The following is a 24778-nucleotide window of genomic DNA, read 5'->3' on the forward strand; positions in this document are numbered from 1 at the left end:
TATAACCAAGTCAAGTTTTCTTATCTGTGAGCATGGACCGATGCATTGTGTCAGAGGTCCTAAAGGTTCTGTACAAACTTCACCACTGTAGTAGTTGTTTATGGTTTATGTTGAGCTTTTTTGAAAGCTCAACATAAGAAAGTTCATTCATGAGTTTAACCGCATGTGCTCTGTGGTATAGTAAAAAAACTGCACTGGACAACCAGCACTGGTCTTCAGTTAGAAGCTGCAGAGTCAGTACATTTTCCTATCCATGAATGGCCCTTTACAAACATGACACATATTTCAGTTTCAGTCAATGTTTATTTGACAGACTGAGACAAACACACATAACACTGACTGCCCCCTGCTGATGGATGTCACTCCTCCCTGGTGTCACTCGTGGTCACTGTCGCTGTCACTCCCACTGCTGTCACTGGAGCCCTCCAGCCCTGCTAGAGCCTTCCTGTGGGAGCAAACAGTCTTTCACATTCAAAAACAATCTGGCAGAAACAGATTTTCAGCTGTTAGACTCTTTGTGAGCTCTTAGACTCACAAAGACTGACACAAATGTAGACACTTATCAATATCTGACTTTGCCTCATGTCGTTTGGGTGCAAGCATAACTCTTCCTGTAGTGTTTACATTTCTGGGCTTGTTTGTTTGGGTCAGAGGTCAAAAATCCCAACCCTGTAGGGAGATCCGATCAGCTTTTTCTGCCTCAGTTCTTAATTATTTAACTGAAGCCACCTTTTGAAAATGAGGTGTGAATTAGTTGCTTGTTGCAAGAACTCCAACACTGGTAGAAATCACCAGTGCTGAAACAAATTACCCTCATCTCATACACACGTTCATGCAATGGGCATCACAGAAATGGCATCTTACTTTTGCTTGTCACTGAGGTTGAACTCTTTGGCCACCCTGTAGGCAATGTGTGCAGTTGCAGGCAAGCTGAAGCTGTTAGCCAGTAGCACCAGCTCTACAGCCAGCTGGGAGCTGCCGCTGCACTGGGCACATGTCAGGAACTCCTCCAGCAGCCTCGCCCTGCACAGACAGTGATATGCCTATAAGTCTCCATCACACACTGCAGTTACATACATCACTATCTACAAACTCAAAGGGACTGAGCTAAAATCCAGTCACTGTCATGTTTTGGTTCTTGACCAATAATTTCAATCTTGTTGAGTCTTTTCTTTTACTCTGACTACAGGTCACATACAAGAAAACACACACACACCACACATACTTACGGTGGGACTCTGTTGTTAGCCTTGAAGAGTTGCAGCATTGCCCTGATACAAAACAACATTTGATAAATAAAGCTGAACATCTTATGGGGTTTATATGAGGCTTATTTAACCATGAACAGCAAAAGGCCCCCTAAAAAAACAGGTATAATGCACACTGATCTGAGAATAATCTCCAGCACTCTGGCATACCCCTGCCACTGACCTCTCTCCTCCCAAAATGCAGTTCCACCTAGACCTTTGTTCCCCTTCTTCAGACCTCTTACATCCTCTTACATTTCATCTCTCAAGTCTCTACCTCCTCCTCACTTTCTGTTCTGTTTCTCCTCTATACCCTTTTCCCATGACCTCCATCCTCTTTTCCTCTTCAAATTCTGTCCCTCTTCTATAATTATGTTCCCGCAATCCCCTCCCCCACCCTCCCCTTTACATCCTGTTCCCGCAATCCCCTCCCCAACCCTCCCCTTTACATCCTGTTCCCGCAATCCCCTCCCCCACCCTCCCCTTTACATGTTGTTTCCACAGTTTTCCCCACCCTCGCCTTTACATCCTGTTCCCGCAGTCCCCACACTCTCCCCTTTACATGCTATTTCTGCAGTCTCCCCACCTTCCCCTTTACGTGCTGTTTCCACAGTTTCCCCCACCCTCTCCTTTACATCCTGTTCCCGCGGTCCCCCCACACCCACCCCTTTACATCCTGCTTCCACAGTTTCCCCCACCCACTCCTTTATTTCCCGTTCCTGCAGTCTCACCAGGCCTCCTCAGTCCGGCGTGCTCTCAGCAGAATGGTCGTGATGTTCCCGAGAGAGCTGGCTGTCCACTCCAGGCTCACCCTGCCCTGGATGCCCTGCTCATACACTGCCTTCACTGCCAGGGCACAGTCAGCGAATGACTCCTGGATCTGCGCAAACCACCAGGACTGGGTCACACACGCATAAGCCACACCCACCTCCACACATGCAACCTGAGCTGCTGAAAAGGCTGACCACCCTCTCCCCTTACCTCTGGGCTCTGCTCATCCCGGGCCATCAGGGCCAGCATTTCCTCTACCAGATCTGGCCTGTTTGCATGGCCAAGCTGCTTGATGTCTGTAATGACATGACCACAATTAGAGGTACAGTTTCACCATTATATCCTCAATCATCATCAACTGAACCAGGATCAATACTGTTTCTAAAATGTGATTACTAACAAAAAAAATGTTCATTACTGATGAGAAAGATTAAGGCTGTGAGAATCTAATTTCTGCCTATTCAACAAGCATTCCCATACAGATCCACAAAACTGATTACTCATCTTGTGGACTGATATTCAACCAATGAATTAATTGGTTTCATCCATATTACAAACCTTTCCATATCTCAGGGATGAGATCCAGTCTGTTGTCAGTGTCCAGAGCCTGGAGCAAATCCGTCATCCCCTGATGGTTGGGGTAGTACAGCTGTGGACAGAACGATAGCTGGTCAGACACTGCCCATAAGCCGTGAGGCAAATATTGCTGTACTTCCATGGATGAGCTCTTACTACTCACTGAGGGGATCAAGTCTCTGTACCACTTCAGCACCACATCAATGTGTTCCATCATGCAGAGCAGGTTGAAAAATCTCCCACTGGTGCAGAGAGACAGAGAGAAATTTAGATGGTGAAAGAGAACAAAAACACACAGAAAACAGCCCAGGACTTGTGGGCTCCAAAGGGAGTGGTCACTGTCATGCCGCTGGCATCGGTTTTGCTTGACTAGGTTTTGAGAGGCTCAGATTTTGGCATTTGTATCGCATTGACACCACCTCTGGAGGGCCAGCCACATGCCGGTTGAGCAAAGGCAAAGTGCCAACGCTCAGCTCCCATCACCAGCTGAGGTCCGTACCCCTGCGCCAATCATCACTGCCCCCAAAATACACCTTTCCACTAGGGTGACCATACGTGCTCTTTTTCCCGGACATGTCCTCGTTTAGAGACGCATGTTTTAGGTCCCAAAACGAGGACATGTCCAGGAAAAAGAGGACATATGGTAACCCTACTTTCCACTACAGTGCTGGATCCAAGATGGCTCATTACTACGGTTGGGAACCAAAACTCGGTTCCAAATTAGAACCGAATCCAAAATGCCAAGTACCGGGTACCCGTAAAAAACAATTTCGGTTCTGCTTATCGGTTCCTAAACGCGATAACCCTTTATTACTGCAAACAAAGGCTACATATCTGCAAGGACGTCCGTAACTATCTGCCAGGACTTGTCTACATGACTACGTCACACATCAACACAACAGCAAGTCAGGTTGCACATTAAATCTGACCATTTAAGGCAGCATGGCGTTGATCTGAAAGACTGTAGCCTACAGTGCTGCAACAAGCAAGAATAAGCAGAATGTGAATCGATAAAATTATACCCAAAAAAACGATAAAACGATACCCAACCCTAAGTATAATCACCTTTATATTTGCTTTTTACGGTTAAAATTACCTCTGGTCGAGGTGTTTATTTGTTGATAGTTGGGATAGTATGTGATGTACTTGAATAGTAAAATATAGGACAAATAAAAATGCACGTGTTTGTCACCAGAACACTAAAATAGTCTCTCCAAAACAGTTAGCAGTTAGTTTAATTAACAGCTCTAGCTTTTTTAATACATGTCTGTGGATCACATGTTTTTACTGTATGTATTTAGTAAATACTAGTAAATAGTAAATACTATTTACTTTGTTCAATTAATGTTTAAAAAATTCACAAAGATATTTTTGTTATCTAAACATTTGACCTCTTTTTTTAACATTTGGAATCGAAATGGGGAATCAATAAGAATCGGAATTGATAAGCAGAATCGGAATCAAATCGGAATGACACCCAACCCTACTCATTATAGGGCTGCCCCCTAATAGTCGACCAAGTTTTCAGTAGTCGGTTAGTCGCAGAAAAAAAACCCCTAAAACTCACCTGCGTGAAGTTGGCACCCCAAGTATTTAAAAAGTTCAAAATGGTATTACTGTTCGTTTGTGCCGTAAAATTTTTCATTTGTGCTGCTATGGTTTTTTAGATATAAACATTATTTTAGGCAATGTCGTCACCCAGCACCCCAACCTTCTCCAAATTGCTCCTAAATAGTCCTAAATGCTCCTGAAATTTTTACGGCACAAACGTAGGACAAACGAACAGTAATACCATTTTGAACTTTTTAAATACTTGGGGTGCCAACTTCTCGCAGGTCTCAAACTCCATTTGGGAGCTGCGCCTTGTCGTTAAAAACTTATTAGACTATGTTGGGCAGGAAATCATCCAAAGTATGGCATCATTTTGAGCGTGTAAAAGACGACCCCAAGAATGTGACATGCAAACTCTGCATGCAAAGATTCGCCTATCATTCGTCGACCTCAAACATGATTTATCATATGAAACATGTAGGGGAGAGCCGGGATGAAACTAACACGGGACAAAAGTAACACTGCGATTTTCTCCGAGCACATACAAGTCTGATATGCCTGTGTCAGCAAGTACAGCATGCAACACTTACGAGAACCCTGAAAAATCGTGTGAATACATCATACTTTCGCAGAGTTATAGGCTACCCGAGAAGCTGTTTTCGATCGCGGAAAGTAGGCTAAATTCACTCAAGCGGTAATTTTTTTTTTTTTTTTTTTTGGAATGACAAGTTGTGTCTATTCTTTCATGTGTCATAGTCATGATCATTTGACAGATTAATTAGGCCTAGTACTTGAACACATCCTGAAGTTTGCCATATCAGAGTTTCTCAGTTTAGAAGCAAGTCAGGTTTAACTATCAAGAGTCATTGTTATTCCATTAGGCTAAATAATTAATGGCCTAATTAACATTAACGAATTGCAAAGTTAAGGCTATATGCAGCTAAATAAATATATTGTCATATGTGCTATTAGGCTTATCCAAGTGTTCGTGGGGACTGGAGAAGCTAAATTACCTTGCTTACTGCATGTTTAACTTCATGTTCTGTTTTTTATTTATCATTTGTTTTATAGGTCATTGTGTTGGTGTTACAAGTTGTATTATGTTATAGTGTGTTGACATAAATTAACAAAATGTTCAGTCTCCTTGCTGGTTGTTCCAACACATTCAGAATCATTACCGCTTTTGCCGTTAGCATTGTCATTAACAGACGGCTCGCTTCGTGCATGCGCTTGTAAAATGTATATTTTAAAGGCTCATTATTACGGTTTTGTATTTCTCTGTAACGCAGGACAGTGTTAACAACGTTACTTATAACATTCTTTCTCAGCCCTGGAACTCAAACCATTTTCTGATGTCCCAAAAAGTATATATATTTAAATAATCAAATTAATGTCAGAAAGTGCGACGACTAGTTGACTAATGGCTTGAACTAACGACTACCAGTCCACTAGGAAAATCTTTGGTCAGGGGCAGCCCTAACTAACTATACCCCTTTCCCACTGTTGTGCTGGATCCAGGATGGCTCATTATACCCCTTTCCCACTGCAGAGCTAAAAGTGGGTTGGCTCGCTGTGGGTGTAACAATCTCCCACACTCAAACAAAAACTGGGGCAGTGTCGCTCACTAGTAGATGCTTCGTTGGTAAGAATCTCCCAGCAGCTGCCAGTTGTCCCCCTCCTCCAGGAACCTATGCAGTCTGTAGGCCAGTTCCACATCCTTCAGGTCCAGGCACTGCAGAGACAATAGAGCTGAGCCCAAATTGCCAAGATCACCAGCTACACTGCACCTCTAATCAGACCCACAACGCACAGCATCCAAAATTAAGAGTACTTACTATTCTCATGGCATCAGGGAAAAACATCACTGTGAGAGATCAGAGGAAAAAAAGATTTCACATCCAAAGTCCAAACCCCTCTTAGTCTCACCTGTAGCATTTTAAAGGAACACCCCAGCAAGTGCCACTTATTATGAGATATCTCATGTTGTCAATCTAGCCTTGTAAAAATTAACCTTGATAGCACTGCAAATATGCAGACATTTACCAGAGAATGACCCTCAGCATTCCATAACAAATGCAACATTTGACATGCCCCTTTAAAGCAACGCTTTAACATTACATGGCAGCCAAAGCCAAATGTTCTCACTTGTGTTATAGAACAAACAAACCTCCATGTGACACTAAGGTTAACTGACACTGAATTTATGCAACAACACAGCTTGAAGACACACCATCATCCGGATCGCGGGCAACAAAGCTCTTCCCCAAAACCTCATCCAACACCTCATGCAGGATCCTCGTGGGGTTGCGGGTGGAGGAGGCTGCAGCAGTGACAGGGTGCAGAGAAACAAACACATGGAGGACAGACAGTAATCCTGATGTCCCTTTTCACACAGACAGAGGCTGTAACATCCATTTTGCCAAGAGCTAAGTCACACTATGGAATTGACAAGAGCAGAACTGTGACTGGGGCTTGGATACAGAGTCATAATCAGGGTTGCAGGTTCAAGCCCTCAGAGAAATTGCTATTACTCCACCTACAGGGAAAACATTTCCAGAGCAGATTGATAATGACTTTCCTGAGAGAAAAGAGATACCTCCTTTGTAGAAAATCCCCAGGACATGGGCATAGGAGGCCAGACTGGGCTCTGTTAGGAGGAGAGAGGGGAGGTGATGTGAGGAGACAAGCCATATATAAAGACACAGGGGAAAGGCTTGGGTTTATGCTTTGATGCTGGACAAAATGAGATGCACTTTGCTGGTCCATCTAATGGGTTTGATGCACAAATCACACAAACAAAGATTAATAAGGTGACATAAGAATAAAGTCATGAAGTGATGCATTTCGGAATCTAGCATGCCTTCTCACACACATTTGTGTCTATCCAAAATTACTTAGTGACTGCTGCTCCATATGGTGGCGCCTGCATGGTGTTTGTGGTGTTGGAATGTGCATGGCAGTGCTGTACAGTACTGACCGATGCCGAGGGCCTTCATCTCGCTGAGCGTGTGCAGAGCCTGTGCTCTCCCATGGGTACCACAGCGCCGCAGGCTCTTCAGCACAGCATTGAAGGTCAACAGGTTTGGCTGCACCTTCTGCTCTTCCATTTGTTTCAGTATACCCTGCAGGTGAGGAGGGACAGGGGTCTCAATGTTGGGGCTGCCACTGGGCGCCATTTTGGCTCTGAGGCTAGCAGTTTCCATTCTCACCACAATCAAGTCCCACTTGTCGCTGTACTTCTCCCGGACTTCTGGGGCAGCATTGATAAGTGCGTTGAAGGTATGGACATCCGCTGAGAGAGACAGAGAAGGACAAGTTTTTCGTACTGTACAGAACTGCCATGGAAATTAAAGCTTGTCAGTATCACATTCAGTGACTGATTTGACTGGTGATTGGTGACTTCCTTGCCGTCTTATTGGACATGTTTCCTGAGGTTCTCAAATGCTTTATGAATTCACAACAACGAAAGTCCCCATCTCAGCCAGAGACACAATCTCTAAACACATGACAGTGTTTCCCACAGGTCTGAAATATACTTGTGGTGGTAGCTGGCAGAAAGGGCTGGCATTACCCAGCACAAAAATGTGACAAACAACAAATACGTGCAACCTTTAACACAATATTTTGATTTAATGAATATTTCTATTAATTTCACATGTAATTATTGAGGCTTATACATTTATTTATTGCCATTTCACGCTAAATGCTAACGTTGGCTAAGTTACCTGTGGTGCTGAAAAATTAGTAGTCTAACTTTAGCTAAAGTTACTCTGTATCTTTCTAACTGCCATAGCCCGAAGAGAAAACAAATTATTATCTTTCTTATATTTAGCCAGGACAACTTTGCTGTATGTTGCGCAATGGTCAAGTTACGTGTGCTGAATACACTCGAGTCTTATAGCTACCAATGCAGTATAGCTGCCACTTTCCTTCATAGAATTCGAAGCTACTACCAAAGTCAGAGAACAATTACACGATAAAGAGAAAAGGAGTTGCTTTATCTGGTCTGTTCTTGTAAAATACCCACCGTGTCCACGTCTGCTAACATAATACCAGAGAACGTCTCTCTCTCTCTCTCTGTGTTTCTCTGCAGAGTGTGTGTGTGTGTGTGTGTGAAACACTCCTAAGGGAGCAACACAATAAAAATCACTGTTCAGTCATGCGCTCAACCCTTCAGCCAAGGGACATACCCCACCACTCATGAGGACTGCTGACCAAACCCACTTCCTCCTGTTGTGGAACTCACCAGTCAGCCTGTCGTTCAGCATGTCAGTGTAAGTGCTGAAGGCTTTTTCGTACCCTCCATGCTGCAGATTCATACAGACATAATGTTGTTATATACACCAGAAAGAAACAACAGAAACTAAAACTAGAATAGTAATGTAAAATAACAGTAGAGTATGAAGCACATAAATGAACACGAAGTGTCCAAGAGTCCTCCCAGGACTGGTTACCTTCACCATGCCTCTGATTAGAGCACAGTAGGCCCTCTGGTTCAGTTCTGGCATTAGGTTAAAGATCCTCTCCGCATTGTTGTTCTTCCTGCATGAAATGAGTGCCATTTTTAAACCTTTGGTTACCCACAAGGGTGGGAGGGGACTGTGGGGGAGAGTGCAACCAATCAACAACAGGTGGGCAGGGGTGATTTTTTAGAAGGCCTACGAGTTGAAAACCCTACTCTTTTTGTAACTGTGGATCTATAATGAGCACAGTGAGGCAAGTTTCAGAGAACTCAGTTTAATGAATTGCCCAAACCGCTGCCCTAGGGCACTTGATTGTTAGGTGGTCCAGAAGTAAGATGGCCCACTGACACCATTTCCAACTGCAACCTGGTTTTCTCAGGATGTTTCTAATGGAATGCCAACTGAGTCCAGCCCAGTGTAGTACTCACTGTATGGCACAAAGGCTACAAGGAGGTTTGTCTGCTGGCAAAGAAGACAGCGCTGCGTACTGACTAGATGGCAGGGTTTCACCTCCTTGCTTTCACCTCAGAGCGCCATGCTTCTGTAATGCTCTGCATTCTAGACACCAAGGGCCATTCAAATAGAAAGAAAAACCTAGGGAAAGGTTTTGGCTGAATGCACCCAGCTCTTAAACTGGCCTTGTAAGCGCCACCGACATGGTGCGAGATAAGTACGTCCAACCAAATACTTCTATCCTGGATATACCTTTCCAAAGCCCTTCCCAGAAAAGTCTAAATTTCAAGAGGCAAAGATACACACATTGGATTGTGAGTTAAACCTACCAGTGTTTTGGAGACAACTATGATCACGTGAATGAAATGCCCATTCTTTCATGAGGCAAAACTACTGTTGCTTCTGAGTCCGCAGTGTCTTTTAAAGGCCGGCCTAAGCTCCTCACCTCCACACCACTCCAATCAGCTCAGACGCTGTGCGCGGCCTCCCCTTCTTCTGCTTCTGCACATCATCCTGGACCTCCTCCTGAAACGGGGGCAGACCTCCTGTTGGAACTCATCCCCCCAAGCAACCCCACAGCTGATATCATGACAACCTGACCCTCTGTCCACCCCAAATGCGCTTCAGTACTGACCAGATCCTCCACCTCCACTTCCTCCTTACGGGGTCCGTCCTGTGCAGGATCACGGTCTCCGTAGAAACAGATCAGATCCAGCAAGTCGTTGGTGACGTCCGTAGACACCACGGTGCCTGCATCGGGAAAGTCTGGTCACTTTCAGTAATGCGTATCGTCTTGTGCTGTATTATATGGTCAACACATTTTCATAGGTCCTAGTGTAGATGCCTGTAGTTGACAGAGGTGAGGCTAGTGGTACAGAGCTGTGCAGCTGAAACACCCACAGGCACTCCTGTTCTACTCGCCTCCCTGCAGCAGCTGGTCGTACAGGTCCACAGCCGCGCCCACCTTCCGAAGTTGGATCCTCTCCACGAGGGCGGCCTCACTCACCTCCTCGATCTGAGGCTCCAGGGTCTCAGGCATCAGGCACTATGGAAAAGAGAGAATTCAAAACTTTTGGATTCCACCACAGATTTTAGTTATATTTATTTTGTCAAGACCTCCAGCTCCTGTGTTCCTTCTGATATCTATCTCAGAGGTTCCAGTTGCTTACAGGAGGTCTGATGCTGTCTGCATTCCCAAGCTGACTATGGATGCTGTTTTAGACCACATTTCTGTTGAGCCAGCAATTCAGAATAGTTACAGCTTCAACAAGAGCAGACAGACAACTTCCAATGTGAAGCATATAGAGCTGAGTGTCTGGTCATAATAAATAGAGCATCTGAGACGCTACCGTAATAAACTCACAGGAATATGGGGCGCTGCATAGTCCTTCTGAAAGAACTTGGGGTAGCTGTTGACAATGTACTTCGCAGCACTTCTTCCTGACTCCAGGGAGAGGGAGTACAGTTTCTGTGGGCAAAATCAAAAGATAGCGAGAGATCAATTTTAATGAAGTTATCTAAATAATCGCCAATTATTCACAGCACCCTACCCAAAAGCTACAACACCCAACTGCCAAAAATGCAAGGCCCCCACTCATAATCAACCCTTGCTAAGAAACAACAAGCTACTCTGTTTAATTAAAAACCACTGTGTAAAACACCACAATACCTAAACCAGTAGGTGGGACCATACTACTCACAAACTCAGCAGACATCTTCGGGGTGAGATAGGGATCATCTTGAAACATGTACTGTGCTGCAGTGGCATCCTGTAAAAGAATCCATTTTAGGCTTCTGACAAAGCAGCAACATACCTAGAGCAGTATGATAAAGTGAACGTTTAAACTGTACCCTTTTAACTGTGGAGGCCAGGGCCTGCAAAACTGCAACTTTGTCCCTGTAGAGAGGAGGACAGGAACGGATCCATCATTTCAATACGGGAAAAGCTGGGCTGTGGGATTGTTTTGAGCAAATCTATCCATCTACGCTTTCTATTGCTGGAATAAATGCTTGTCAGACACGTACCATGTTTTCTTTTTCGGAACGACAATCTCGTCGACAGACGCTAGGAATAAACATGACATCGATTTAGCAACTCCAGCACCAACAGCACCAACGCGCCTCAAGGGAAACCAATGCAATATCAGCGCAGAAACCACGTCATTTCATTTTTAATAAAGAAAGGCTACAGGTTCCTCATAATGGAGGCATTACAAATCTTGGCTTGCTCGTCCATTTTAACGTTCCGTTCACTGTCACTGATCTCAAAACCACCAACTCTCTTCATGTGAAGACTCCGGCGGTAAAATACGTAATTTACCAGTTTTAGTACTTATTGTGGTAGGGATTGTAGTTTTTAATTGGATTAAATAAGTATCTGACACTGTCTGACACAGTTATACATACTCAGCCAGGTAACAAGCAAGTCTACCTGGTTTTCCAGTTTCGGTGTGTTGACCCACGGACGAGTTCACTCCGAAATTCCTGTAAGCGAAAAATGCAGTTTAACACATCGACAAAAATTTAAGTCAAATACGCTTAACTAGTTATATAGTTATCCGTTACACAGAACAAGCAAAATCATCAGCTTCTAAGCCAACCCAAGACATATTTTAGCCAAGTCTGTCTTCTCACAGCCTAACACAGGTCAAACGCCGTGACGGTGTTTTACCTGTAAAATGAACACAAAAACACAAGCCATGGAAAAAGCCATAGCGGCTATTAATCTCACTGGGATGTGTCTCACCTCTGAAGCCATAACTTTTCCAATTTGCTGAGAATTATTCTTCTACACCTATGGCTGAATAACCCCGCAACAGCACAGGGAGCAGCCATTTTGCCACAACGCCACAATGAATGCCGGGAAGGAATGCACTATTCAAACGATATTTTAAACTGTGTACATAATATGTTCGTTGTCTAGTGTAGTAATATACTACGTGCGGTCAGCAACAAATAATAATACATTACTTTGTACTGGCTTAATCAAACCAAAATAACAGATGGCGTGTTCCCCTCATACAATCTTTGCCGACCCCTACCCCTAAATTCTATGCCATTCTTGGTATCGTCCATATTGAGCACCACGTGTGACGGTTACTGCTTGTTTCACATGTAGAACCAGGCGCATACGCGACAGAAAATAAATTAATGTTTTTTGCTTAAGTTAAATTTTCTTTCAAAAATGCTGATTGGCAAAGAGCTTCCATGGAGGCGACTCGAAGGCATGTCATTTGGCGTGTACTCCTCAGACGAAATCAGGTGAGCGGTTTAGCTAGTTGGCTAGCAGGACAACCTTGCTTGCTAGCAAATTTCAGGTAGTACATGTTGGCAAATTTTGAAATGTTAACCAATCGTTCGCTACTTGTTTGTAATGTTCATCCATCTAGCCGGGTACATAACTTGGTGCATCTTTCAACAACACAAACACAAGTTGCGTATAGCCAGTTATATGGGTATATTTGAATTCAGCCAGCTAATAGCCAAATAGTTATAATACGAGTTATCTAGGTAGACTAGGTAAATATTTGTCTACCAGAGCATTATAGGTAGGTCTAACACATTATCACTCCTTCGCCATCCTTGCTGGATCACTACTAAATAGATTTCGCCAGCAGAAGCGCCTCACTTAAAGTGGCAGCCACAGTGTATCCCTGTTCACACTTGGTCACTTGGCAGACGCATTTATCCACAGCGTCGTTAAACGCAAAGGCGCGACAGCGAATATAATAAGGTCACATGAACAGTATTACCATTACGTGCAAAAAACGGCAGATCACGTCTCTGGTTCGGACGCTAGCTAGTCACTGACGCGCTCTGTCAACTTGCTACACCGTCCGTGTGTGCTCTAAGGCAGCGTTTCCCAAACCTCTCCTGGAGGACCCCTTGTCCTGCATGTTTTAGATCTCTCCCTGCTCCAACACAGCTGATTTAAATGATCAGTTTGTTATTAAGCAGCTTCAAGAGTTCATAACGAGTTGACCATGGAGAGGTTTGGGGAAACGCTGCTCTAAGCTAGCGGATTTTCATAAACGAAAACACCAAACACCAAAATCTCTTTCCGACTAGTTGTTTATTAACTGAAGCGTAGTAGATGTAAATGCACATCCTCGTATGGTAAGGGTGTCAAGATCTGTAATCAGTCATTACGTGGCTACAGCGATCAAGATGGACAGTCGATTTCCCTCTGATCTCAAACCCTCCCGCCTCTCTTTTAGGAAACTAAGTGTGAAAACAATCACCAACCCAAGGTTCCTGGACAGTGTGGGCAATCCTGCCACCAACGGGCTGTATGACTTGTCACTCGGGCCGGCGGACTCCAAAGAGGTGTGCACTACTTGCATGCAGGACTTCAACAACTGCCCCGGCCACCTGGGGCACGTGGAGCTGCCCCTGCCTGTCTACAACCCCCTCTTCTTCGATGTAAGCGTCCTCCTGTGGCACAGTTGAATTATGCTCTGTTATTGATCTGGTTGAACTGTGGCCCCAGTTTGTCAGAAAGATGGGCGTGAGTTTGTAAAATGATCCAAGCTAAGCTAACACAAAAAACATTTTCAGAACAGAGGAGATTAAATGTGGAGTGGGTGCCTATCTAATGAGGTGCACCAAGATCACACAGCTTTGAATTCCTGCGTGACAGACAAGACTATTACAATGAGAAGAAGCCATTCAGTCCATCTTAGCTCATACGTCTGCACCCTTGTATTTATAATAATGATGACCTGTGTTTACGTTATACTCGATTATGCATTTATAATGCATTAAAAACAATAACAACATCAATTACAGCATTAAAACAACAAAGGCAGCTATTCAAACAGCCATAAATACAATATGTACTCTGTTAAGGTCAGAGTACATTCAGAATGAAACCAGCATGGTGTTCAGTTTCATCTTGAATGATCGAAGGGTCTTAGCCTTGGCTGGCAAACTTCCCATCCTAGATTGATGGTTTGCTCCCTTTTCATTTACATACCTTCGTATATTGACCATTATTTCATCCTTGTCCATAATAAACTGTCAAAGTTCTCATTTGCTTTCCTAAACACACACAGCAAGTCACAAACACCTAAATTACATTACTGTAAATTACATAATTTAGCAGAGATTTGTATCCAGAGTGACTTACACAGGTTACAGTTTTCAATTTTCCATTTATACAGCTGGATATTTACTGAGGCAGTTGTGGCTTAAATGCCCTTCTCCAGAGTAAAACAGCAGTATTCCAGTGGGGAATTGAACCAGCAACCTTGCAGTTATGAGCCCTTCTGCGGCACTATGCCATGCTGCAGCACTGCTGATATCTGTGAAGAAATGATTCTGAGCGTGTTGTGTGGTGTGTTTGTTTCTTCTGTTCAGAAACTCTACCTGCTGGTGCGGGGGTCATGCCTGAGCTGCCACATGCTCACCTGCCCCAGGGCTGCTATCCACCTGCTTCTCTACCAGCTGAAGGTGCTGGAGGTGGGGGCACTGCAGGCTGTGGACGAGCTGGATGCTGAACTCAACCGGGTGAGCTGGCACAGACCCTTGGGGCTCTAGGAGGATGGGCGGCACCCTATTAGCTTCCTCAGCTTCAAACAATACTTTGGGGGAGCTTTGATTTTTCCTCTTTATCGATACACATTGTTCCATTACCCTGCGGAATACATTCACGATGTCCGTTCTATGAGCCTGTAAAATATTCCTGTAACCCTGTAGAATACAGACTGACTGATCCACACAAACAAGCATTATCAGTGTGTTTAGCATGCTTTCAGCAAGATTATGAGGTGGTTTTACCCAAATTCCAAAAGTAGCTGCAGTGTACTGGTAATAGGTTTCAAGTCATAACTATTGTAGGCAAAGACCTTTGCTCAAGAGTAGGGCTGCAACTAATGACTATTTTGATAGTTGAATAATCTATCGATTATTGAAACAAATAATCGACTATTCAGATTATGAATCGCACAATTACTCAATGGCTCTTATTTATCGATCGGCTTTTAAATTTAGCCTTAGGTTGTTTTAGACATATGCTAACTAACAATAAAGACAATAAAAAAATTCATTCAAAAATATGTCTTTTAATGAATGGTTACTAGGAATAATTCAGTGAGGGCAGTTGCTTGCTAGGGAGCACGAGTCTGCTTCCTTTGAAGAAAGCCATCCATGGTTGCATGAGGAGATCTAACAAACCCATAACTCTCTCGAGTTAATTCGAATGCAACCCCCATTGGGCACGCATGCATAGACGTGAGTTGTAGGAATCTTTTGCGATTTAGAAAGTATCAAATTCTCCGGTGTTCTCTAAACTTGTGCACTCGGCAGCAACACTAACTCCAGCCATAAACATCGCCATGACAACAAGGCAACGTTTAAGCTGAGAATTTCTAATTAGCAGACCGGCTCTGGTTTAACATTGTAAAGTTAGGGCACATTTGGAATGTGAACAGGATCGTTGTGAATAATAGGTTATTATTTGCTACACTATGTTCAACGTCATTAATAATTTATTGATCAAGAGAAAATGTATTTCAAAATAGAAAGCATTAGCTCATAATGTGAAGTAACATGGCTTTTACCACCAACATTAGCTATGCTAGCTACCTGACTAACTTAACGAGACGAGTCTTCATCATCCAGAGAGCCAACGTGCCACCTCTTCAAATGCTTGAGCATATGGTGTCAGATTTATGTCAAAAGTCACAAGCGCAGAAAACATTCTCTTGAGCGCATAAAACATTCTCTTGAGCGCAGAAAACATTCTCGCACACAAAGCAACCACCACGTGCAGGAGAATTTCTGCTTGGCAAGCGCTGGAGGGCATATGCGCTCGCGCGGGTTAACTGTGCTCGCGCGAATTGACCTGAGTTTTGACAATTTGGGGGTGGAAACCAAGGGAGGCACTGACACTCATATGATAGGTCAATTTCAACACAATCACACCCACACGATCTCATTGAACCTTGATTGACAGCTTCTGTTAACTGAACGACAGGCAGACTGTTTGGGCAGAGACTTGTTATTTCAAACACCTGAGTCCTGACAACAAGTTCAGAGATGAAGACACAATGGACGGAACAATGGCAGCGACACCTGAATATTTACATGTAAGTGATACTGATAGATGGCTTCGTCTAACAACTTAGCAATTTACTTACTTTAACGTTCCTTAACGTTTGGTCTATTGCATGCGATCGGCTGAATGATAGGGGAAGCATAGCTAACGTTAATTAGCTAACCTTAGCTATTTACATGTTCCAACCAAATTTCAGAGTAAGTGAATTGCTGGGTTGTTAGACAAAGCCATCTGTCAGTATTACTTACATATAAATCTTCAGGTGTCGCCACCATTGTTCCATATGTTCCGACAACGAACCATATAACGTAATGTGCGCTACATAGCATAAAATAAGTTACGTGTGAAACGGTTAAGAGCGAAATGCTGCCATACTTTTGAGGTCTTTGGTCGTGAAGGTGTTGCCGTCTCTATTGTTAACCCCATACTCCATACTCAACGTAGCTTAGGCTACATGTCTGAGCATTCCGAGATAGCACAAAAAACACATACGATGACGCCACCAACTAATCGACAATTAAATTTGGTGGCAACTAATTTGGTCATCGATTTTAGTCGACTACATCGATTATTCGTTGCACCCCTACTCAAGAGTATAACAGCAGTGCGTTCCAGAGATTTAAACTTACAACAGTGTGGTGGCAAACCCCATCCTCGAACCACAAGGCCACACGGCACTCCAAAATATGCATGTGTTTCTATGACTAATCTCCCTGTTGAGGCTGTGACTTGAATTGAGCTTGGATTGTTTCAGTGTCCCGTTTGGGATTTCATGCAATGTCCCTATAGTCAGGTGTGAGGAGCCTAGACCTGCTGCACTGCATGATTCTTATATGAGGTTTGTTTCAGTTCCTGGAGGGTAACGCCCAAGCTACCGGTGTAGAGATCCAGGAGGTGCTGGAGGATTTTGCTGATGGGATCCTCAGGAATCACAGACAGGGAGACTACCAGTCGCCTGTGAGTGAGCCAGTTGCATGCCAACATTCCTCAGACAATTAGTGACTCTCTACCGCTTAGTCATGCACTCTTCTCTCCACTAAGCCAAATGGCTAAGCACTCCCCTCTGCTTAACCTTCAGGTGAAACACGTCTGTGAGAGAAGGAGCAACCTCATTACAAACTTCTGGAGGATGCACATGAGCTCACGGAGGTGTCCCAACTGCAAGTGAGTGTGTGTGTGGGGGGGCTACTCATGTTCTCAAATTTATTTCAAATTGTTTGTCAGAATGTTATTTACATTTGCCATTGTGTGAAATGACCATTGTGTTGTTAAACAGATTATTAGGTAGATTTTTAGCTTGTCACGAGTGTTTTGTTTCAAACATGCATTAATCATTACTGGACACAAGTCCTTGGTACATCCACCCAAACACTTCTTTTAAATATACAATAAATGCAAATAACGGTTGACTGTCCAAAGATCTTCAGTAGCCATGACAGTAGCCATATTGTCAGTGGTGATAATGTAAGTTATTGACACTTTGCCTGAGAACAGCTATGAGTGGGCTTTGAAAGATGTGGTGCTTGTAGTTGGTCGTCAGTGTGGCAGTCCTATAGCCTCAGGACACGTCAGTATACCACATGTTTGCTGCATTGGTATTGCATGCCTTTGCTGTGATTATGGTTCAGAGTTGAAGATTTACGCCTAGAATGGTATTGTGAGATGTAAAAGCCGGGGAAGATGTTTGGTTTGGCATACCAAGCAATTTTCAATCTGTTGTGTTGGTCTTGTTCAGTTTATAATGCTGTGCCTGGCATTGTATCTTTCACAGCCATTCCTCTTAAGTTTACGTTCACATCTTCTGTACTTTGTCTGGGTACATATTCCAGAAGATGTCTGAATTTTGAATTTCAATGAATTAATTCTTAAAAAGCCAATTTAATCAAATTATCTCAGATTTTACCTCTAGATGGCTGATAGTTTTCAGATGTTGGAGTTCAACATATGCATTTGGTTGGCCGCTGTTCCACAGAATGGGCCGATCACAGGTGCGTAAGGAACATAACAGCAAGCTGATCGTCATGCTGCCTGCGGCCTTGTGCAAGGAGAACAAGAAGAAGGTCGGTCTTGATCAGAAGAAAACGGAAGGTAACTGACACAAGGCACAGGTCACAGGTCGCCACTCAGTGTTACCACAGATACTCTAATTACTGAACAGATATTCAGCTCTGAAGGTCCTTCCACCTGTTGCATTTTCATATCCAGGAGGTTCATATGATGTCAATGTTGGGGTGCTAGATGTGGCTGTTTTGTGGATGGCCACACCCCTGTAAAAATATTCAGAATTAGCTAGCAAAGCAGAATGCTTTCCACTTCAAGGTTAAAAAAACAAGAGTTTCCAATGTTCAGTCTGTTGAATATCACCAGGCATGTGTGGTATGTGTTGCTGTGATGTTTGAAAGTTATTGAGAGAGTTATCAAGAAGCTTTGTGGAAAAATGTTAAGAACACTTTGGAAACTGAATCAGATCATAAAGAGATTGTGTGATATGGCACCTTTTCTTGTGATGTAGAGGGTAGAGGTATGATTGAAGCAGTCATTTTTTTAGCTTTTATAAACTATTCTTATTTAACCATTGCAGTAGCCCCCGTAAGTGTGACATACTCTGCTGAATCCTTACCATTTGCTCCTGTCTTTAGCATGGTCATTTAAGGGTGCAGTGGCTGGATTTTTGCTCTCCATGGTCAGGGCTTCACTTCTGGTTTTCCCCTGTGACAGTGATTGAGGAGTCTCAGTTGGGGAAGAGGGGTTACCTAACCCCCAGCACTGCCAAGGAGCATGTGGTCAAACTGTGGGAAAAGGAAGGTAGGACCACAGCCTGACTGCAGTCTCATCACAGCTTGATCAGGGCTAAGACTGACATTTTTGTCTCTTCATGGACGCTCTTATCCAAAGTGAATTACATCTGAATGACTGTGTCAATCCACCAAACAGTGCTATAGCATGTAGTGATATCATATGTGCAATACAACATACCCAACAGTAATGCAAAAACTGCACATGTAAGGGTAATGTTTGAGTTTGGATATGAGAGCCAGGTTGCACTCTGCACCCATCCTGTTCATGAGCTCCTTAACATGCTGACTCCTGTGAACCCATCAAAACTATTCTCTCTCTATAGCTGGGGTCTCCAACACGTCGCTCATGTGTTACCGGTAGCTCGCTGCCTGTTTTTGAGTAGCTCGCCAAAAGGTTCAGAGATCATGTACAAAAAAAATTTGACAACAAATAAATGCACCTTGGAAACCTCTTCCCATTTCAATCCAATCAAATACACAGATGTCATGTCCCACCCCCCTCCAACACAAAATGATATCAGCTGTCAATCAAATAAGTTATGCTACTGTCAAGTTTGTCAACACGTCGTCACATCAGTTAGTAGTAGGTAGCTACTGAGCTAAAACAAGGAGTTCGGTGGTGTTAGCAAGCCAGTTTAGCTTATAAAATAGCAAGATTTATGATGAACAAAGAAAGTGGCCAGACCAAAAAAACATGCTATTTCCATGAGGAATGGGAACACGAGTTTTTTTTTTTTTTTTTTTTCCACGAATGTGAAGGAAAAGTATGTGTGCGTCATCTGTAGTAGCAGCGTTTCAGTCAGTAAAAGGCGCAACGTTCAGCACCACTTCAGGGACATTCTAAAGCTGTGAAAACGTGAAAAGGCTTAACGTGGCTTAATGTTCCAAAACAGCAATCAGTGATCACCAAATTTCTCTCGGACATGTCTTTCCATAAACACTTTCACCTGGCAAAAAATCAAAACCGAATTCCTATGAGTATGGACGTTATCTTACATTAAGCGTTTTCCTCTTTATTGATGCCCATTATAAGGAAAAGGCTTAACGTGGCTTAATGTTCCAAAATAGTGGCCAATGATTACCAAATTTGTCTGACATTTCACGTCATAAGCATGTAGTAATGTTTTCTATGTTTTCTATGACTTTGATGTGAATTTAAGATGTTTTGATATATTATGTGTGTGACAGAGTGCTGTCACTATGGTTGAGTATGCACTCTGACTGCCATACCAACGAGTCTGGCTCTTTGGCATCGCAGTCAAAGCTGCAGCTTGGTATCCCAGCTTGACACATTGAAATTTGAAACATATGGATACAGAACGTACATTTGGCATGCTATTGATGTGAATTTAAGATACTTTTGATCCAAAATGTGAGCTTTGGATATTGACATTTGATACGTGTATATACAAAAGTAGCTTAATTCAGCTGGCTAATGTGAGTGTTTTAGTATGTTATGTGAATACATGTGAGTATATAAGACATGAATAGCTCTCTGCCACTTTCATTTTTTCAAAGTAGCTCTCAGATGAAAAAAGGTTGGAGACCCCTGCTGTAAAGCAATACACACATGATTGGATTAGGTTAGTGAGTCACTGATGACACATGACAGCTTTTCCCTTGTTCGGGCTGATGAAATGTTGCTCTCTTATCCTTACTGTTTGGTACAGACAGTAAATTTGACTGCTGTCTGATCAGCAAGAAATTGTGGATTTCAGTGGTAGGGAAATTTGCGCATGGGGAAGAAATCATTTGGTTTTAGGCCTGTCTGTGTATATACATATATATCTATATATATGTGTATATATACATATATATATATATATATATACAGTGCTGTGCAAAAGTATTTGCCCCCTGACCAATTTCTGACATTTCTTGCACGTCTGTCACGCTCATCCATTTCAGATCAAGCAAACCTGAATATTATACAAAGATAAAACACAAGTAAACACAAAATGCAGTTTTCAGTGCCAATGTCATTTATTAAGGGAAAAAAAAAAACATCTGAACCTACATAGGCCCATGTGAATAAGTAATTACCCCCCTAAACCTAATAGCTGGTTGAACTGCCTTTTGCAGCAATAACTGCAGTCAAGCATTTGCGATAAGAGGTGATGAGTCTTTCACATCGCTGTGATGGGATTTTGGCCCACTCTTCTGTGCAAAATTGTTTAAGATCAACCAGATTGGATGGTTTTCGGGCATGAACAGCCTTTTTAAGGTCATGCCACAGCATCTCAATAGGGTTCAGGTCGGGACTTTGACTAGGCCACTCCAAAACCCTCATTTTGTTCTTTTTTAGCCATTCAGAAGTGGTCTTGCTGGTGTGCTTCGGATCGTTGTCTTGCTGCAGAACCCAGGTGCGCTTTAGCTTGAGGTCTCGAACTGATGACCGAACATTCTTTGCCAGGATTTCTTGGTAGTGAGCAGAATTCATGGTTCCATCGATAATGGCAAGTTGCCCAGGTCCTGAAGCAGCAAAGCAAATATGGTGGTGGAAGATCATCACACTTCCACCACCATATTTCACTGTTGGCACAATGTTCTTTTTATCAAATGCAGTGTTCTTTTTGCGCCAGATGTAACTGGATGCATTTCTCCCAAAAAGCTCAACTTTAGTTTCGTCAGTCCAGAGGACATTTTCCCAAAAGCTTTGGGGATGATCAAGATGCTTCTTGGCAAAAGTGAGTCGGGCCTTGATATTCTTTTTGGTCAACAGTGGCTTTCGCCTCGGAACTCTTCCATGGATGCCATTTTTGCCTAGTGTCTTTCTGATGGTGGAGTCATGAACATTGACATTAACTGTGGCAAGTGAGTCTTGCAGTTGTTTAGACGTGGTTCTTGGATCCTTTTGGACTTCTGCAGCTAGTCTGCGCCGTGCTCTTGGAGTAATTTTGCTAGGTCGGCCACTCCTGGGAAGGGTCACCACTGTGCCATGCCTTCTCCATTTATGGATAATGGCTCTGACAGTGCTCCGCTGGAGTCCCAAACATTTACCAATGGCTTTGTATCCTTTCCCAGACCGAGACATCTCTATAATCTTCTTTCTTGTTTGCTCTTGAAGCTCACTGGAACGCGGCATGATGATGTGTGTTCAGTATGGCCTACCTCACTTTGTCAGACAGGTTTTATGTTAGTGGTCTCCTGATTGGAAATGTCTGGCAGCAATCAGGCCTGGGTGTGGCCATGAAATTGAACTCAGCATTCCCCAATAATAGGATTTATCACAATTACCTCACCTTTTAACAAGGGGGCAATTACTTTTTCACAGAGGATCATGTAGGTTTGGATAGGATTTTTCACTTAACAAATAAAATCACAACAGGACAACTGCATTTTTTTAATACTTGGGTTATCTTTGTGTAATGTTTGAATTTGTTTGATGATCTGAGAAGGTTAAGTGGGACAAAGGTGCAAAAAGGTAAAAAATCAGTAAGGGGGCAAAAACTTTTGCACAGCACTATATATATATATATATATATATATATATATATATATATATATATATATATATATATGTATGCATATATGTACACATATATATATATACATACACAAACAGACGATCTCAGTGGGTGTTAGTACTTTAATTTGGGTCAGGCCTTTAACCAGGCCAGCAGGTCCGGGTGCATGCTTGACCGAATGCCGCTCTGAGCTTGTCTAAATGAAATGCGCTGTACAACGTCAGCCTCGCTCTTGGTCCACCCACCGTCGGCCATGTTTATATTCCAGGTTTCTTCCTGAGGCACCTGTTTTCTGGGCTAGAAATGTGCAAGAGCTCCAAGTCCACCTTCAGCCCTAATGCCTTCTTCCTGGAACTCCTGGTTGTCCCTCCGACAAGGTAAGATGGCAATCAGACAGCACTGTTCTCTGCTGGGGGCTTTGAGGGTGACCCACTTTAAAAGCTCATCTTTTACTTGCCCTGTTTTTGTGAGCACCCTGTTTGTTTTACTGTATGCTATCTTAATTTTGCTATGTTTTTGGACCTGGTGAGAACTTCACTTGAGATTTCACTTTATAAATGAAATGTTTTCATGCAGTTATTCTGTTTTGGAGAGACAAACACAAAATGTTTTGTCTGTGGTGAGTATTGGAGGCACAGCATCTGCATGGTGGGTTTGTAAAGTTGCACTGAGGGCTGAATTGTGATTTAAATCCAAACATGGAAAAGAGGGTTATATGGCCCTCATGCACTCACCCGGGTGGGCTTTCATAAGCGGGTCTCGTCCTTGCACAGGTATAGGCCAATAAACTGCCTGGGGGACCAGATGTTCACAAATGGTCAGACAGTCAACATGCAGGCAGTGATGAAGGACTGTGAAGTCATTAGAAGGCTGCTGGTGCTCATGGCGGGAGAGAAGGCGCGGTCACTTGCCAAAGGCGAGACAGAGCTGGAGGAGGTGAGTGGAGTGGGCGCTGCTGAAGGAGGTGAGAGGATTGGGTGAGCTGGGCGGAGCTGCAAGAGGTGAGTTGAATGGGTGCTCCTGGAGGAGGTGAGAGGTTTGGGTGAATTGGGCAGAGCTGGAGGAGGTGAGTGGAGTGGGTAGGCTGGACAGGGCTGGAGGAGGTGAGTGAAGTGGGTAGGCTGGACAGGGCTGGAGGAGGTGAGTGGAGTGGGTGGGGCAGGGTAGGGCTGACAGGACTCAGGGAGGGCAGCATCTCCCTTATGGGGTGTGTGTGGGGGCAGGCCATTTTCACATTATGTGCTCTACCTCCTGATGGTCACTTAGTTTTTCAGCTCAGGATCTTTCCGAGTACATTCGCCTTCACCCAGGAACATCCAGTGAGAAATCCTCATTGTCTCTCTCCCTCTCCCTGTCATAGGCACAGGAAATGGGCCCCAGCAAGATCGACCAGGACTTCCTATCTGCGCTCTCAGGCCAGACGCTCATGGACAAGTTCTACAACATGTGGATCCGGCTACAGAGCCATGTCAACATTGTGTTTGACAGTGACATGGACAAGCTCATGACCGAGAAGTTCCCCGGGATTCGCCAGGTGGGCACACAAACACACACCTTTCTTACCTACCATCCCCTCTGTAGTCAGGTTGCATGGCAGCATGGAAATGGGTTTGAGTCCTGGCTGTGACACATCTGTTGCATTCAGTAAGGTACTGCTGCGATTCCAGTGAAAATGCAACGACATGTTGCTTTACTGAGTGCCTCTGATCCACTGGAGTGCAGCTTGACATCCCCTGTGCTCAGCATGCCTGTACATCTACTGTATTCCCAGATCCTGGAGAAGAAGGAAGGGCTTTTCCGGAAGCACATGATGGGGAAGCGAGTGGACTATGCAGCACGCTCAGTCATCTGCCCTGACATGTACATAGCAACCAATGAGATTGGAATACCCATGGTACGAGCCTGTGTCTGCACTGCCGAACCAATAATGTATGAAAACTAACGGGATGAGTTTTACCAATTACAGTGCTCCGTGATATTTTGTCCAATCAGAATGTCACTATAACCAACAAGACGTACTGTATATTGTTTATGTCTATAAAAACAAATGCATACATGCTTAGGATCAGGGATCAGCACTGTTTTCAGTGGGAATCTGCTATAGACCATGTTGGTTATAGACCATGCTATAGACCATGTTGGTTAACTTCACATATCATTTCACTAGGGTATGGAAGCACGTTAGTCACAATACTTCCATTTCCTCTGTGATTTATGCCTTGCTCTACCAGGAGGACAGGCAGAGGGTACACAGTGTCTCCTTTATTTGGATACATTTTTATCTTCCATCATAATGATGTAGTGCTGTTATTGTTATGGCATTGATTTCCTCTTTTGGCGAATGTGTGATTCATAAAGTACAATAGATACAATATGAGCTAAATATTAACATGAT

At 43.5% G+C, this 24778-nt stretch overlaps 2 protein-coding genes and 1 non-coding gene across 6 annotated transcripts in view; 1 reads left to right on the top strand and 2 right to left on the bottom strand.

Annotated features, from left to right (window-relative positions):
* Positions 1–345: 345 nt before the first annotated feature.
* Positions 346–12119, bottom strand: ptcd3 (pentatricopeptide repeat domain 3). The gene is made up of 24 exons (XM_036550810.1): positions 11808–12119; positions 11493–11545; positions 11087–11126; positions 10913–10958; positions 10762–10830; positions 10425–10529; positions 9983–10106; positions 9696–9811; positions 9507–9586; positions 8600–8687; positions 8392–8452; positions 7355–7437; positions 7123–7267; positions 6742–6792; positions 6376–6465; positions 5981–6009; positions 5771–5877; positions 2758–2836; positions 2577–2667; positions 2229–2314; positions 1979–2127; positions 1230–1271; positions 865–1023; positions 346–445 (listed from the first exon to the last, which is right to left on the bottom strand). Exons 1-24 carry the CDS (start codon positions 11894–11896, stop codon positions 376–378), a joined length of 2052 nt encoding a protein of 683 aa, XP_036406703.1. The 5' UTR covers positions 11897–12119; the 3' UTR covers positions 346–375.
* LOC118793772 lies at positions 2975–3117 on the bottom strand. Its single transcript, XR_005005708.1, has one exon. It is a non-coding gene; the product is annotated as a small nucleolar RNA SNORD94 (small nucleolar RNA).
* A 6-nt stretch (positions 12120–12125) lies between the features above and the next one.
* polr1a (RNA polymerase I subunit A) overlaps positions 12126–24778 on the top strand; it is a 40612-nt gene continuing 27959 nt past the window's right edge. For 2 of the 4 annotated variants that reach the window (XM_036550806.1, XM_036550807.1), the window contains exons 1-11: positions 12126–12322; positions 13279–13483; positions 14420–14569; positions 16968–17075; positions 17197–17282; positions 18091–18206; positions 18837–18923; positions 22652–22760; positions 23157–23319; positions 23744–23917; positions 24155–24277. In XM_036550806.1, coding sequence (XP_036406699.1) covers positions 12246–12322; positions 13279–13483; positions 14420–14569; positions 16968–17075; positions 17197–17282; positions 18091–18206; positions 18837–18923; positions 22652–22760; positions 23157–23319; positions 23744–23917; positions 24155–24277 — 1398 coding nt within the window. In that variant the 5' untranslated portion in view covers positions 12126–12245. The remainder of the gene's footprint in view (positions 12323–13278; positions 13484–14419; positions 14570–16967; positions 17076–17196; positions 17283–18090; positions 18207–18836; positions 18924–22651; positions 22761–23156; positions 23320–23743; positions 23918–24154; positions 24278–24778) is intronic. The other 2 variants (XM_036550809.1, XM_036550808.1) reach the window with 2 other exon arrangements.

This window comes from Megalops cyprinoides, chromosome 18 (genome assembly GCF_013368585.1).
Source record: "Megalops cyprinoides isolate fMegCyp1 chromosome 18, fMegCyp1.pri, whole genome shotgun sequence".
NCBI lineage: Eukaryota > Metazoa > Chordata > Actinopteri > Elopiformes > Megalopidae > Megalops > Megalops cyprinoides.

Bases quoted from the DNA above. Each gene is read 5' to 3' on its own strand.
- ptcd3 (XM_036550810.1), bottom strand. From the start codon at position 11,896: ATGGCTGCTCCCTGTGCTGTTGCGGGGTTATTCAGCCATAGGTGTAGA. The intron at 8,688-9,506 runs GTGAGGAGCTTA...CATTTCATGCAG, and splicing joins CTGATTGGAGTGGTGTGGAG to GAAGAACAACAATGCGGAGA. The intron at 2,837-5,770 runs GTGAGCGACACT...TCTCTGCACCAG, and splicing joins TACCAACGAAGCATCTACTA to TGGGAGATTTTTCAACCTGC.